The sequence below is a fragment of the Dinoponera quadriceps genome, unplaced genomic scaffold, assembly GCF_001313825.1.
Source record: "Dinoponera quadriceps isolate SergipeBrazil2010 unplaced genomic scaffold, ASM131382v1 scaffold2138, whole genome shotgun sequence".
Classification (NCBI taxonomy): domain Eukaryota; kingdom Metazoa; phylum Arthropoda; class Insecta; order Hymenoptera; family Formicidae; genus Dinoponera; species Dinoponera quadriceps.
Window position 1 is genome coordinate 24,512 of NW_014556175.1, and position 10,673 is coordinate 35,184.

General features: G+C 35.8%; 2 protein-coding genes across 4 annotated transcripts; both read right to left on the bottom strand.

Annotated features, from left to right (window-relative positions):
* Positions 1 to 102: 102 nt before the first annotated feature.
* Positions 103 to 2,727, bottom strand: LOC106747098 (CD9 antigen). Its single transcript, XM_014624379.1, has 5 exons — positions 2,542 to 2,727; positions 1,889 to 2,086; positions 1,596 to 1,772; positions 1,128 to 1,313; positions 103 to 988 (listed from the first exon to the last, which is right to left on the bottom strand). Exons 1-5 carry the CDS (start codon positions 2,623 to 2,625, stop codon positions 911 to 913), a joined length of 723 nt encoding a protein of 240 aa, XP_014479865.1. The 5' UTR covers positions 2,626 to 2,727; the 3' UTR covers positions 103 to 910.
* An 839-nt stretch (positions 2,728 to 3,566) lies between these two features.
* On the bottom strand, positions 3,567 to 8,612 carry LOC106747102 (DNA ligase 1). 3 transcript variants are annotated; one of them, XM_014624387.1, is made up of 16 exons: positions 8,509 to 8,612; positions 8,275 to 8,334; positions 8,024 to 8,104; positions 7,779 to 7,876; positions 7,496 to 7,696; positions 7,257 to 7,380; positions 6,975 to 7,147; positions 6,598 to 6,821; positions 6,321 to 6,449; positions 6,114 to 6,253; positions 5,726 to 5,927; positions 5,393 to 5,599; positions 5,024 to 5,240; positions 4,555 to 4,790; positions 4,215 to 4,412; positions 3,567 to 3,880 (listed from the first exon to the last, which is right to left on the bottom strand). In XM_014624387.1, exons 1-16 carry the CDS (start codon positions 8,526 to 8,528, stop codon positions 3,707 to 3,709), a joined length of 2,484 nt encoding a protein of 827 aa, XP_014479873.1. In that variant the 5' UTR covers positions 8,529 to 8,612; the 3' UTR covers positions 3,567 to 3,706. The 3 variants fall into 3 exon arrangements, with proteins under 3 accessions (XP_014479873.1, XP_014479872.1, XP_014479874.1); XM_014624386.1 differs by having other exon boundaries at positions 8,024 to 8,334; positions 8,509 to 8,547; XM_014624388.1 differs by lacking the exons at positions 3,567 to 3,880; positions 4,215 to 4,412 and having other exon boundaries at positions 4,604 to 4,790; positions 4,954 to 5,240; positions 8,024 to 8,334; positions 8,509 to 8,547.
* Positions 8,613 to 10,673: the final 2,061 nt, after the last annotated feature.

The window sequence follows — 10,673 nt, forward strand, 5'->3', positions numbered from 1 at the left end:
GATTAAAAATAATTTTGAATTGGAAAATTGAAATGAGGCAAAAATCGCATAAATGTTTATTTCATCAATATATGGAAACAAATTATACATTGTTACAATAATGCATTTATTCGCGATAATTATTAGAAATAATTCATATCATTAGTAATTCGATTTATAATATTATATATTAGTAGCTTGAGTTACTCACTGTTTGTACGATTAACAGCTTTTTTCATTGTAATGTATATTTTTCACTACAAATAATATTCTCTCTTTTTATTTCTAGCTATTAAATTATAAAATGTGTATTGCGTAAATGGAAAAATGTACAAAAAGGCAGGAGTATGAATGGAAGAACGAATTCAATGGCTGAAGATACAAGATGCTACACTCGGATGAAGCGCATGAATATTTAATATAAATCGACGTTACGCACAATCAATATTTTAACAAGAAAATTATCTTAATAACGCAAAACCCGTATGTGTATATAAGCGGTTTATTTCCAGGATAAATCGTATTTTTAATCAAGGGGTTTAATTCCGGAGAAAAATTTGCCTACCCACAAATTAAGAAAATTGTAGAAATCAAAATTTAAGGATGCATTCAAAAATACCGCACCCAGTAAGCACCGGCTAACAGTAACATTACATCAATGTTATAATTTCTCACTCAACAATATGAGTGCGATAGAACATGCATTATATATAACAATTATAATGCCGAATGGTAAATTATAACATTGTAGTAACGTTACTGTTGGTTAGTGTTTACTGAAGTATATTTGTGGGCTTTTCGCGTCAACTTCGATGTGAGTATGAACTAAAATGAAATTTATGATTTCCCGAAATATTCTCTGTTCCTTGTAAAAAATTGTAATAATCATAACTTATTATTATTTCTATTGCGTCCTAGATGACTTATTGTTTTAACGCTTGAATGTGATGGATTCCTCTTCTTTCTTAATGGCTCGTATAAGAGTCAATGTCAGTACAGCTAAGATTACCTGTAACACATATATAGATAATTAGCGTGAAAATAAGATAATTATAGGATAAAACTACATGAGACTCGATGAAATTACACACATGAGAAACATTGCGTTACAATAGAAATAAATGTCAAAATAATCATCCCATTCTTACGTGAAGCATGCACAATGACATTGCCAGGCCGGCAAGCCATCCCGATCTCGATTCCAAGGTCCAGGATAGTTCCTCGACGCAGCCGTGAAAGAAAGCGTTTCCGGTTACGGTATCCCGACACTCTGTGGGTAAGGGCTTCCGCATGGACAGATAATCTCTGGGACCGTCAGCTCCGCAGCATCCGACCTGTCGAAGATACAATATATGTCGCGGGAGTATGTAACTTAAATTCCGAAGTAAGAGCGCGCTTTTCTTTTCTTCGAAGACACAGAGATTATATTCTGGTTGTTACAAGGAAATTAACGCAGAATAAAATGATTTAACGACTTATTAAATCATTTTATTCAAAGATTACTTTTTTTTTTATAGAATAACTTATTTTCCTCGAGATCTTTTTTCTATTTCAATAGATTATCACGCGAGTCGCTACAATTGAATTATCACGGAACATGATTCGCGCTTTCTTACAGCTTCTTGAATTATTTTCAAGATATAGACGGCCGTTTCGTGATGGGAGTTTCTGATGAGATTGATCATGGACCGCCGTATGATGGGCTGAATCTTGCTGTCATACGTCGAATAGTCGAGAACAACCGCCGTTCCAGCAAGACCGCAGATGAAGCAGAACACTTGGAGACCCACGTCCTGAAATCACCGAGATCCTTGATCCTAAGATCGATTTCCAATGCATTCCCATTTTCGGGAAGCATTTTGTTTTCTAATCTAATTGCTAATCCAATTGCAAGGACAAACATCCTTACGATGTATAGAGACAAGATGCTTTCCATAAGAGCGGCGGCGCAGCCGACAAAGGCGATGATCATGATGAACACCGATATGAAGATCAGCACATAAACTCCGATGTAAAATTCATACATGTCCAGGAAGGTCACCCATTCCTCGAAGCCCGGCTCCATCCGCACCCATATCGACAGCCCGAACATCGCACTGCCCAGGATCTTCGTGACCAAGAGGTAAGATTGTGACTTATTATGTTTTAATTAGAGAGCGTTGACTGCTTTTTCTCTCAGATAGAAATTCTTTCGAACTTGTCCCTTAATTACGATAGTATGCAGCGATAAAATTATATCTTCAAAATTCATTTCATTACTGAAGAAACCTTTTCTTTAGGAATCGTTATTTTTGTACTTTAGAACTCAATGTAATTTGATTGAACAAATTTTCTATCAAATTTCGATCTCAGAAATTGTTTGAATGGAAGTTTGATATGTACAGCAATTATTTTCTTTAAAGCACTCATCTATACATTGCTCTTATTCATTCATTGCTTCATCAATTTTATACACCTATTTTCATTTTTTTTTTCAATTCACTTGAAATAGTATGAACTATCATTTCACTATCACAATTGGTTTCACTGGACAACGCAATCGCGATAAGTCATCGCACCCACCCATATTATGGCGTTGAGGCAGAAGATTGTGAATTTGATGACACTGATCTGCTTCTCCAGCAACGGTCCGGAACCTTTGGCCATGTCCTCGCGTCTTGCCGAATACTCCTTCGCGAAGTCACGTTTCACCACCGAACGAAATACTTTGGATGCACGACAATACACGTGAAGAAAATGTAATTCACCGATCAGGTACGTGGGCAGATACGCGAAGTATCGTCACCTACGTTCTCATTTTATCACCGGTAAATATAAGATAAGTGGATAAGCACGTTCTAGATAAAGAACACGCATCGCCGAAATGAATCACTTTCATGATATCAGGGGTGCGTTTGAAAGCCACAATTATTAATCTGTGCAAATCTGGCAAGCTTTTAATTAACGCCATGTAATAATTAATATCCTTTTTAAGAAGTTCTGAGATGTGAATGAAACAGATCAGCCAGCGGAGAACAATCTCTACTAGATACGATAACAATATTAGGGTCTTCAATTAACATTTCTCCCGCGATCGATTTTCTTGCGAAAATATAGTCGAGAATTTAAATAAAATTAAAAGATAAAAAAGTATCTATTTTATACGTTTCATTAAAGATTACTTCGCAAATCACGGACTTCAAAAATACTCGAATTTTTTAATTCCTAATTTTTTAAATTTCTTTTAATTTCTAAGTAAACTTTTCTAGTACAAACGAATCATCAATTGTATTACATTATATTTTTCGATGAATTATAAGGAAACGTTATTTTAATTTTACTTGGAAAATTTAACAATATATCTGTCTGATCACTTAATATAAATTGAAGAATTTCACAATTTCACAATTGTAGGATTGCATAATGCAATTTATTACTCAAACTTATTGATATATTATAAACTGTGACTTTCTTAAGACACTTTTGAAGAATAATTAACAAAGTATTAGACATTGATTATAGTCTTTCACTACACTTTCGCTAAGAACAGATCAATTTAAATTTCAAAATCTAATGTTCTCACAGGCGTAATTATATAACAGATCCGATATCATATATCGAAACGTTTTATTCGGCGTTTACAAAATCACTAGTTATAAAAGTTATATAGTTAGTTATAAAAATATATGACAAATTAATTCAGTGATTTAATGCGTATACAACGAAATAAGTAAAAGTAAACATCATATTAATAAAAATCTTCTTCTGCGGCTTTTGACGCCGATGTTTTATTCTTAATCTGTTCTTGGTTATTGTACATATCCGCCACTTGCTGAGCGGATGTGGCCTCCTCGCAAGACTTGTCCTCGCGGATCCTGATAAATCGTGGAAACCTCAGGGATATTCCTTTCTCCGGATCAACCTGCGCGATATAAGGATAAAATATGTTTAACAATTATAATATTTTACAATTATTAATGTCTACATATTCATTAGAATCGAGAGAGATGGAAGAATTGATCACGGCTTCTTTACCACAATATTTATTATTCGCAATAATATCGCAACATTTTCAAATGAATCCTTACGCATCGGTAAAGAAGAATTTCTCAAACTGAGAATATATAACAAAAAATTACTCATCAGAGAAACTTATTAAAAATATATTATTCTTACACGGCACATTTATTTGGCTGCGCTGAATTATGTCTTCATACTTGTGTCTTTTTTTTGTATTTCCTAATTGCTAAACTTACTTTTCCAATAGCCGCTCGGTGAACCGGCGAAAGAGAGAGATCGGCGCATTTAATCTCCCAAAGTTGAATCGGCTCGAACCAGTGATCCGGCTCATGGCTGTTGTCGAAACGGTAATACGATTTAGTCTGAGGTATCACGTGATCTTTGAAAAACTTCGTGTGCCTCTCGAGATCTTCCTCCTTGAAGCCAGTGCCGATCTATCGACGATAAAGCATCGTACATTTTAATACACGTAAGTAAGAAAATACATTGTTCACAAAGTATAATTCTTACGCTTAAAGTACTTTTATTTAATATACTATTTCATGAATTAAGTTCTTATTTGATTTAATGATTCACCTTGCAGATACTCTGATACTCCTCGTTTTCCTGATCGTAGCACGCCAAAAGGAAACCGCCGTAGGTACCGGTTCTTTTTCCTTTGCCGATGTAACCACCGATTACAACGACGTCGAGTGTATCACCAACGCCGTCCAAGTAATCCTTCTTAAGCTTCAACCAATTTCTCGATCGCTTTGCAATCTCGTAAGTTGCCTCTTCTTCTAGTGTTTTCACCATCAGGCCCTCGCAATTTCCTGTTGAAATGGCCGAATTACATTTTTTTTCTAATTTAATGCAAATCAGGTACATTGAGAACAGTAATTCAAGAAATATATATTTTTTTTCGCAAGTAATTGTGAGAAAATATTTGTTTCGGTTAATTTTCCCGCGACTATTAAACATTTTTAAATATTTTACCAACATATTTTGTCTATTTTTGCAGAATTCTTTCTCCGTAGATTCAAAAGTACAGGAAAATCGCAAGAACCTTTCACCGATTCGTCCAAGAAGATCTGCACCTCCTCCATCGTCGAAGTGTCCAGACTGGTGGCGAATTTCCATTCGCCTTCTATTTCGTTGAAGTGCTTCTTCAGCAATTCACGGCGTTTCGCGAAAGGTTCTTTCACCAATGGCTCACCGTTTAGGTACAGCAAATCGAACATAAACACGCACACCTGTACTTTGATGTCCTCCTCATTGGCGTCCTAATGAGGCAAAGATGCTCCGATAAGCAATTACAATTATAGAGCAATAGGCAATTATAACAAGTTTGAATAAGAACGTAATTGCGTTAAGAACTCTAATTAAGAGATTAAAACTAAAGTAATATGATTATCACAATTATTTGATTATTCACTTTTCGCTTTCTCGTGCTAAGTACTTGGAACGGCAGAATCTGTTTCTTCTCGTTGTCCCAGGCAACCGCCTCGCAGTCGAGTATGCAACTCTTCACCAATTCGTTGCGAGTATTCTTCAATCGGCCTATGATATCCGGATACTTACTAGTGTTGTTCTCTTGGTTTCTGCTGTAGATACTGACTTGACCGTCGTCCGCGACATGTATCTGCCGGATTTTTATATTCTTTAATATGTTAATTTCAACCTTAATATTTTAATCGCGAATACAATCAACGAATCCAATTGAACACCAACTTCACAAGTAAAAGCACCGAAAAATGTAAATGAGAACCTGTGCTCTCTCTCCGTCATATTTCCATTCGCACGTAAATTTCAAGCCTTCGAATCGCGTTAACACTTCTTGAACGCCTTTAGTAGGATGCGCCAGCATAGGTTTCAGAGGTATCCCAGGCGTGAGCTTGCATTTGCTCGGCAAGGTTTTTATTCCGTCCTCCAATAGCACGGGAATTATGAGATTGTAGTTCGGACATTCGCTGAAATATCCATTTTAACTCATTGAGAACTAAGAAACAATATTTTAGTTGAGATGTTCACATCAACCTTTCCCGATTCATCTTAACAAGTTCTATAAAGTACTTCCTACTTATATTCGCGTAATAATTAAATAGAGCTTTGACGTTTAAGTTAATTTATAAGCAACATCTTTAAGATAATCTTACCAATACGTTGTCTTCAATATGAGCGCTATCTCGTCGTACTTTTCTTTGAACCGTTCACTCGACATCTCTTTGCTCGCATTTACTATTTCTGGTGGGTAGGATTGTTCCGGCGGTGTCATCGCACAGGCTAAGGCTAACGCCTGTGGGAAGAAGCAGATTCTTAATAATGTTAGTCGAAACGCTGCATAAGTGACACGGATGACTTACTTGCAAGACAGACTGCTCAGCTAAACCGATACGAAGCTTCCCAGCCAGTGATCTGATCAGGTATTTCGCTTCGATATTGCGACAGGCCACGAACAATGTCTGGATTTTGTCCAGCTTTTTCGCCAGAGACTACAGGAAAAAGAAAATCTTTATTCGAGGGAAATATCAAGATTTCCCTAATTTTTGTTTCGACGCCCTACTTATAATTTCTCACTTTGATACATTTTATTTCTCTAATATTAATAATATCAAATTAAATTAAAGGAAGTTCGACTACCGAGTGCCCTGTCATTTGAGCTATCTCCTTTAACTTGGCATACACGTTGGGAACCGTCAACGGTGCCGGCTGAAACATGGTTCTCTGATTGGACCTACTACTTTCCGCTACCATTCCCAAATCACCGATTTGCTGGACATCGGCCTTAATTTGGGCGAGTGTTCTACCAGTACACTGCGCTATCGCTTTCATCAGATTCGTGTCGGCGACTCCCAGCTCGATACCTATGATACAACAAGAAACTATGTAACCAATACTGTATAAGTGAAGGTCTAAGTAACAGGAATAATTCAACTGATAATAATTCCGGAAACAAAAACTCTTTCTCTAGAATTATATTTTGAAGCCATAATGCGGCACATAGTTTCAATATTCACCTTCGTACGCTGGCGCCAATTGATTAAGGCACAGATACACGCTCGGCAAAAGATCCGTCGGGCTCAGAACTATAACGGAGCGGAAGTAGTTCGACAATATTTCTATTATCTTTAGCCGCGCGCTTGTTTTCTCGATAAGCTCCAAAGTGCGCGTAAATGCACTGTACGGAGTTCTACGAACAAATTTGGAAGAATTTTACTTATTCCTAGAATTTTATAAAATTACACCGATTTTCAGTATATTACTCAATCTTTCTCAACAATTAATTCCAGTTGACTTACTTGTCTCCTCGTTTCCAACATGCATCGTTTATCGGATGATAACGGGACACGCTGGGATTGTAAGACTGGTTGCCGCTTTTTCCATTGCTCGCTTTGTCAGCTTTTGTATCTTCCTTTTGCTTAACTGTGAAAGTAACATTGACTTTTTATAATTATTTGAAATAAGAGCATGAATCTTATAAGTTAATTTGTGGTAAGTGATTGAAGTACTATAGATAAAGATTTTTGGAAAAACTTACTTGGTGAAACAGATTTCTCTTTTTCCTCTTTCTCTTCAACATTACCATTTTTAGTAGAAATATCTTGCTTAGTTTCAGCTCCATTTACTTTTTCATCTTTCTCCTCTTTTTTCTTAGTACCAGATATATCTTTCAATATTTTTCCCTTTGCCTTCTTTGACTTTCCAGGTGAAATTTTATTTTTCTTTTCCGAAGTGGGCCCTTGAAACATAATTATAAAAATATATTGCACATTTCTAATGCATACATATGAAACTGATGATTCAGTAATATAATTATTTACCTGGCTTCGCACGGGACTTTGCAGATGGTGAAGGGGTTTTGGAAGCTGGTTTTGGTTCTTTGAGTTTAATACCTAGCTTCTTTGAAGGAGGAGGAGAGCTAAAAAAAAGTAAAAGTTCATAAGAAAATAATACTAACAAAAAAAAATAGAAGGTAAAAAGAATTAATATAATATCCTTACTATAAATGAAGATAATCATACATATTAAATTAAAAATCATTAATTACTGGTTAGGTATTAATCACCTGGAAGATCTATCGTCAGTGTCCCTCTTGCGTTTGCCACTTGCTGATGCATCCTCATCCTCCTGTTTGTCGGACAAGTTGCTGTTGGTTGCATGTATCCGATTAAAAACAACAACAAATTGGTTGCGAGCTGCAAGCTCGAGACGTCGAGCTGGTAGAACTAAGGAGCTCAAACGCGAGCATATCACAAGGGTTCTTAACATATTTCACTAATAGAGAGAGCGACTATTACTTGATGGCATGAAACATACCTTTCTGAATTCACCTGAGACAAGTTTTCCTTCTTGGATGATATTCTAGTGAAAAAAGAACTGAGACAACAAAGCAAATTAATGTCATGTCGAATAAAATTTTCAAGGATATTTATTAACTTTGTCATGTCAGTGTTTGAATTACGTGTTAAGCTGTTGCGATTACTAACAGATTACTGTTGAGATATTAACCGAATTATCCTTTTCAGTCAATCACAGCAGCGAATTACTTACTCTATACTGCGCTGCGACATTATTGCTCGGATTCTACACACGTTCGAGAAATTTTCCGCGCCCTGAGGCGCGCCTTTGACGATAGAAAACAACAAGATCTGTCACAACGGATCTGTAACCACCGATGAAGTATTAGTAGACAACCAACTTTACGAAAAGCTTGGTTGTTCCTTAACGCCCTCTCAGGGGCGTTCTAGAATCCTATTCAAGATAGAGTACCATTAAATTGACCAATCAAAACAAAATATTTCTTTATCATGATTAGCTAATATTTTCCGCTGAGCGCAGCCATATTACCAATTTTTAAAAAATTTTTCAGATTTTCCAGCTATGTCGTTATTAATATAAAAAAAATATATATATACACATTTTATTTGTGCATATATATACCGAAAATATACTCCTAATAAACAAGGAACATTAAATTAATGTTTAGCAATGTTGATATAATCTCAATTGATGATATAAATGACTTGATATGATTGTATTTTTTTATCGTTTTTTAATAATATTATATACACATTTTAAAACTCCTGGATATGCACTACACACGCATTACATAACAATTACATTCTTATGTAAGAAATTATAACTAACAATTATGTGATTGCAACTTAGTTTTTGCTCGGTACATCGTTTTTTTCCTAATTTACTTCATATATTTGTATCTATATTAGTGTTATATAATGCACATTTTATTGGTAGTGAGATGACCATTGTCTTCATCATAACTTTAAAAGATAACTCTTAATGATAACTCGTTCGAAATGTAAAGAGATCCTGAACAAACGATTTTTCCAGCAACGCGTAAAATTCAAGAAACAGAGCTCGCGAAACATCGTCATTGACGGAGAGACATGTCTTTCAAAAATCTAAAATTCGAAATATTGAATGATGAGAAGACGGCTGAAATGTTAAAGTATTACCCGTATTACCTGCGCGGACTTGTTCTAGTAGGCGAGAAAAAGTGGTGTTTACCGCCCCAATTTCTCACAGCAGGCGAAGAAGTGTACAATTTTGAACCTCGTCCGGGCGATACCTATCTTATTACTTTTCCTAGGTCAGGTAAATAGATCATCCTTATTTTATAAGAAAAATATTCGATTTAGTAGTCCTAATCATTCTTGTGTGATCCTGTTTTCTTTTCTTTTAAACAAAGTTTAATCCTACGTTTATCAATTAACTTATTTATTATTGTTATATGCCTGTCAAGGTACGACGCTGACACAGGAACTCGTCTAGTTGGTGGCAAATGACATGAACTTTGATGAAGCGGGTCGTAGACATCTAATAGACAGATTTCCCAATTTAAAGTATGGGTTTAACGTATAATAATCATACGTGCAGAAGCGAAGTTTATATCTTCCGGGTTTCGAAATTTATAATAAACCCCTGATGAAAAACATTTTTTCCTTTCGCACGCAATTTAAAACGAATCGCGTGAATTTCTCTCGTATTTTTCTCCTTTGATAAGGCAAGAACTAAATGAGAAATTTAACTAACAGGAGGTAGTTCTTCTTCGCTTCTGTACCCATTCCTTAAGCAAGATATATCGGTTTTTTTCGAATTGAATGTAATGCTTCATTATAAAACAGTAATCTCTTTAGGTTATGTGCAGTAATAGAGGATGAAGCGTGAGCGGCAACGACCAATGTACAGCGGTGGAAGAACAGCATAAAGATCGCACAAAAACTACCCTTCCCACGTTTCATCAAATCCCACATACCGCTCGATCTACTGCCCAAAGTCGTAAACAGCGATTGTAAGGTATGTCTGTAATAACCATAGAGATATAAGAATAGAGGGAACAAGCCTGTAAGTGAAGTGATAGAGGCAAAGAGAGAGATGGATGCCGAGTGTCCTATCTGTCTCTTTCTAGTTGAGCGCTGTGATTGGTTGTTACAATGAGCCGCCAAGACGACCACGCGACGTCAGGAGGGGAGAAAGCAGACTAAAATTTCGTTTTGTAAATATGCGTGCACATGTGTGTAGAATTAAAATTCGTTAAATATTCGAACGTTAACAAAATAATAATTGGACACGATTTGTTTAAAAATGAAGCATTGTTTGAAATGCAAGGCGGAGTCTTATCCTGGATGTAACAGCAGTTTTCACTCGTAAGAAAGTACAAATACGTAACCTCAAATAATTATATGTTATTTTTT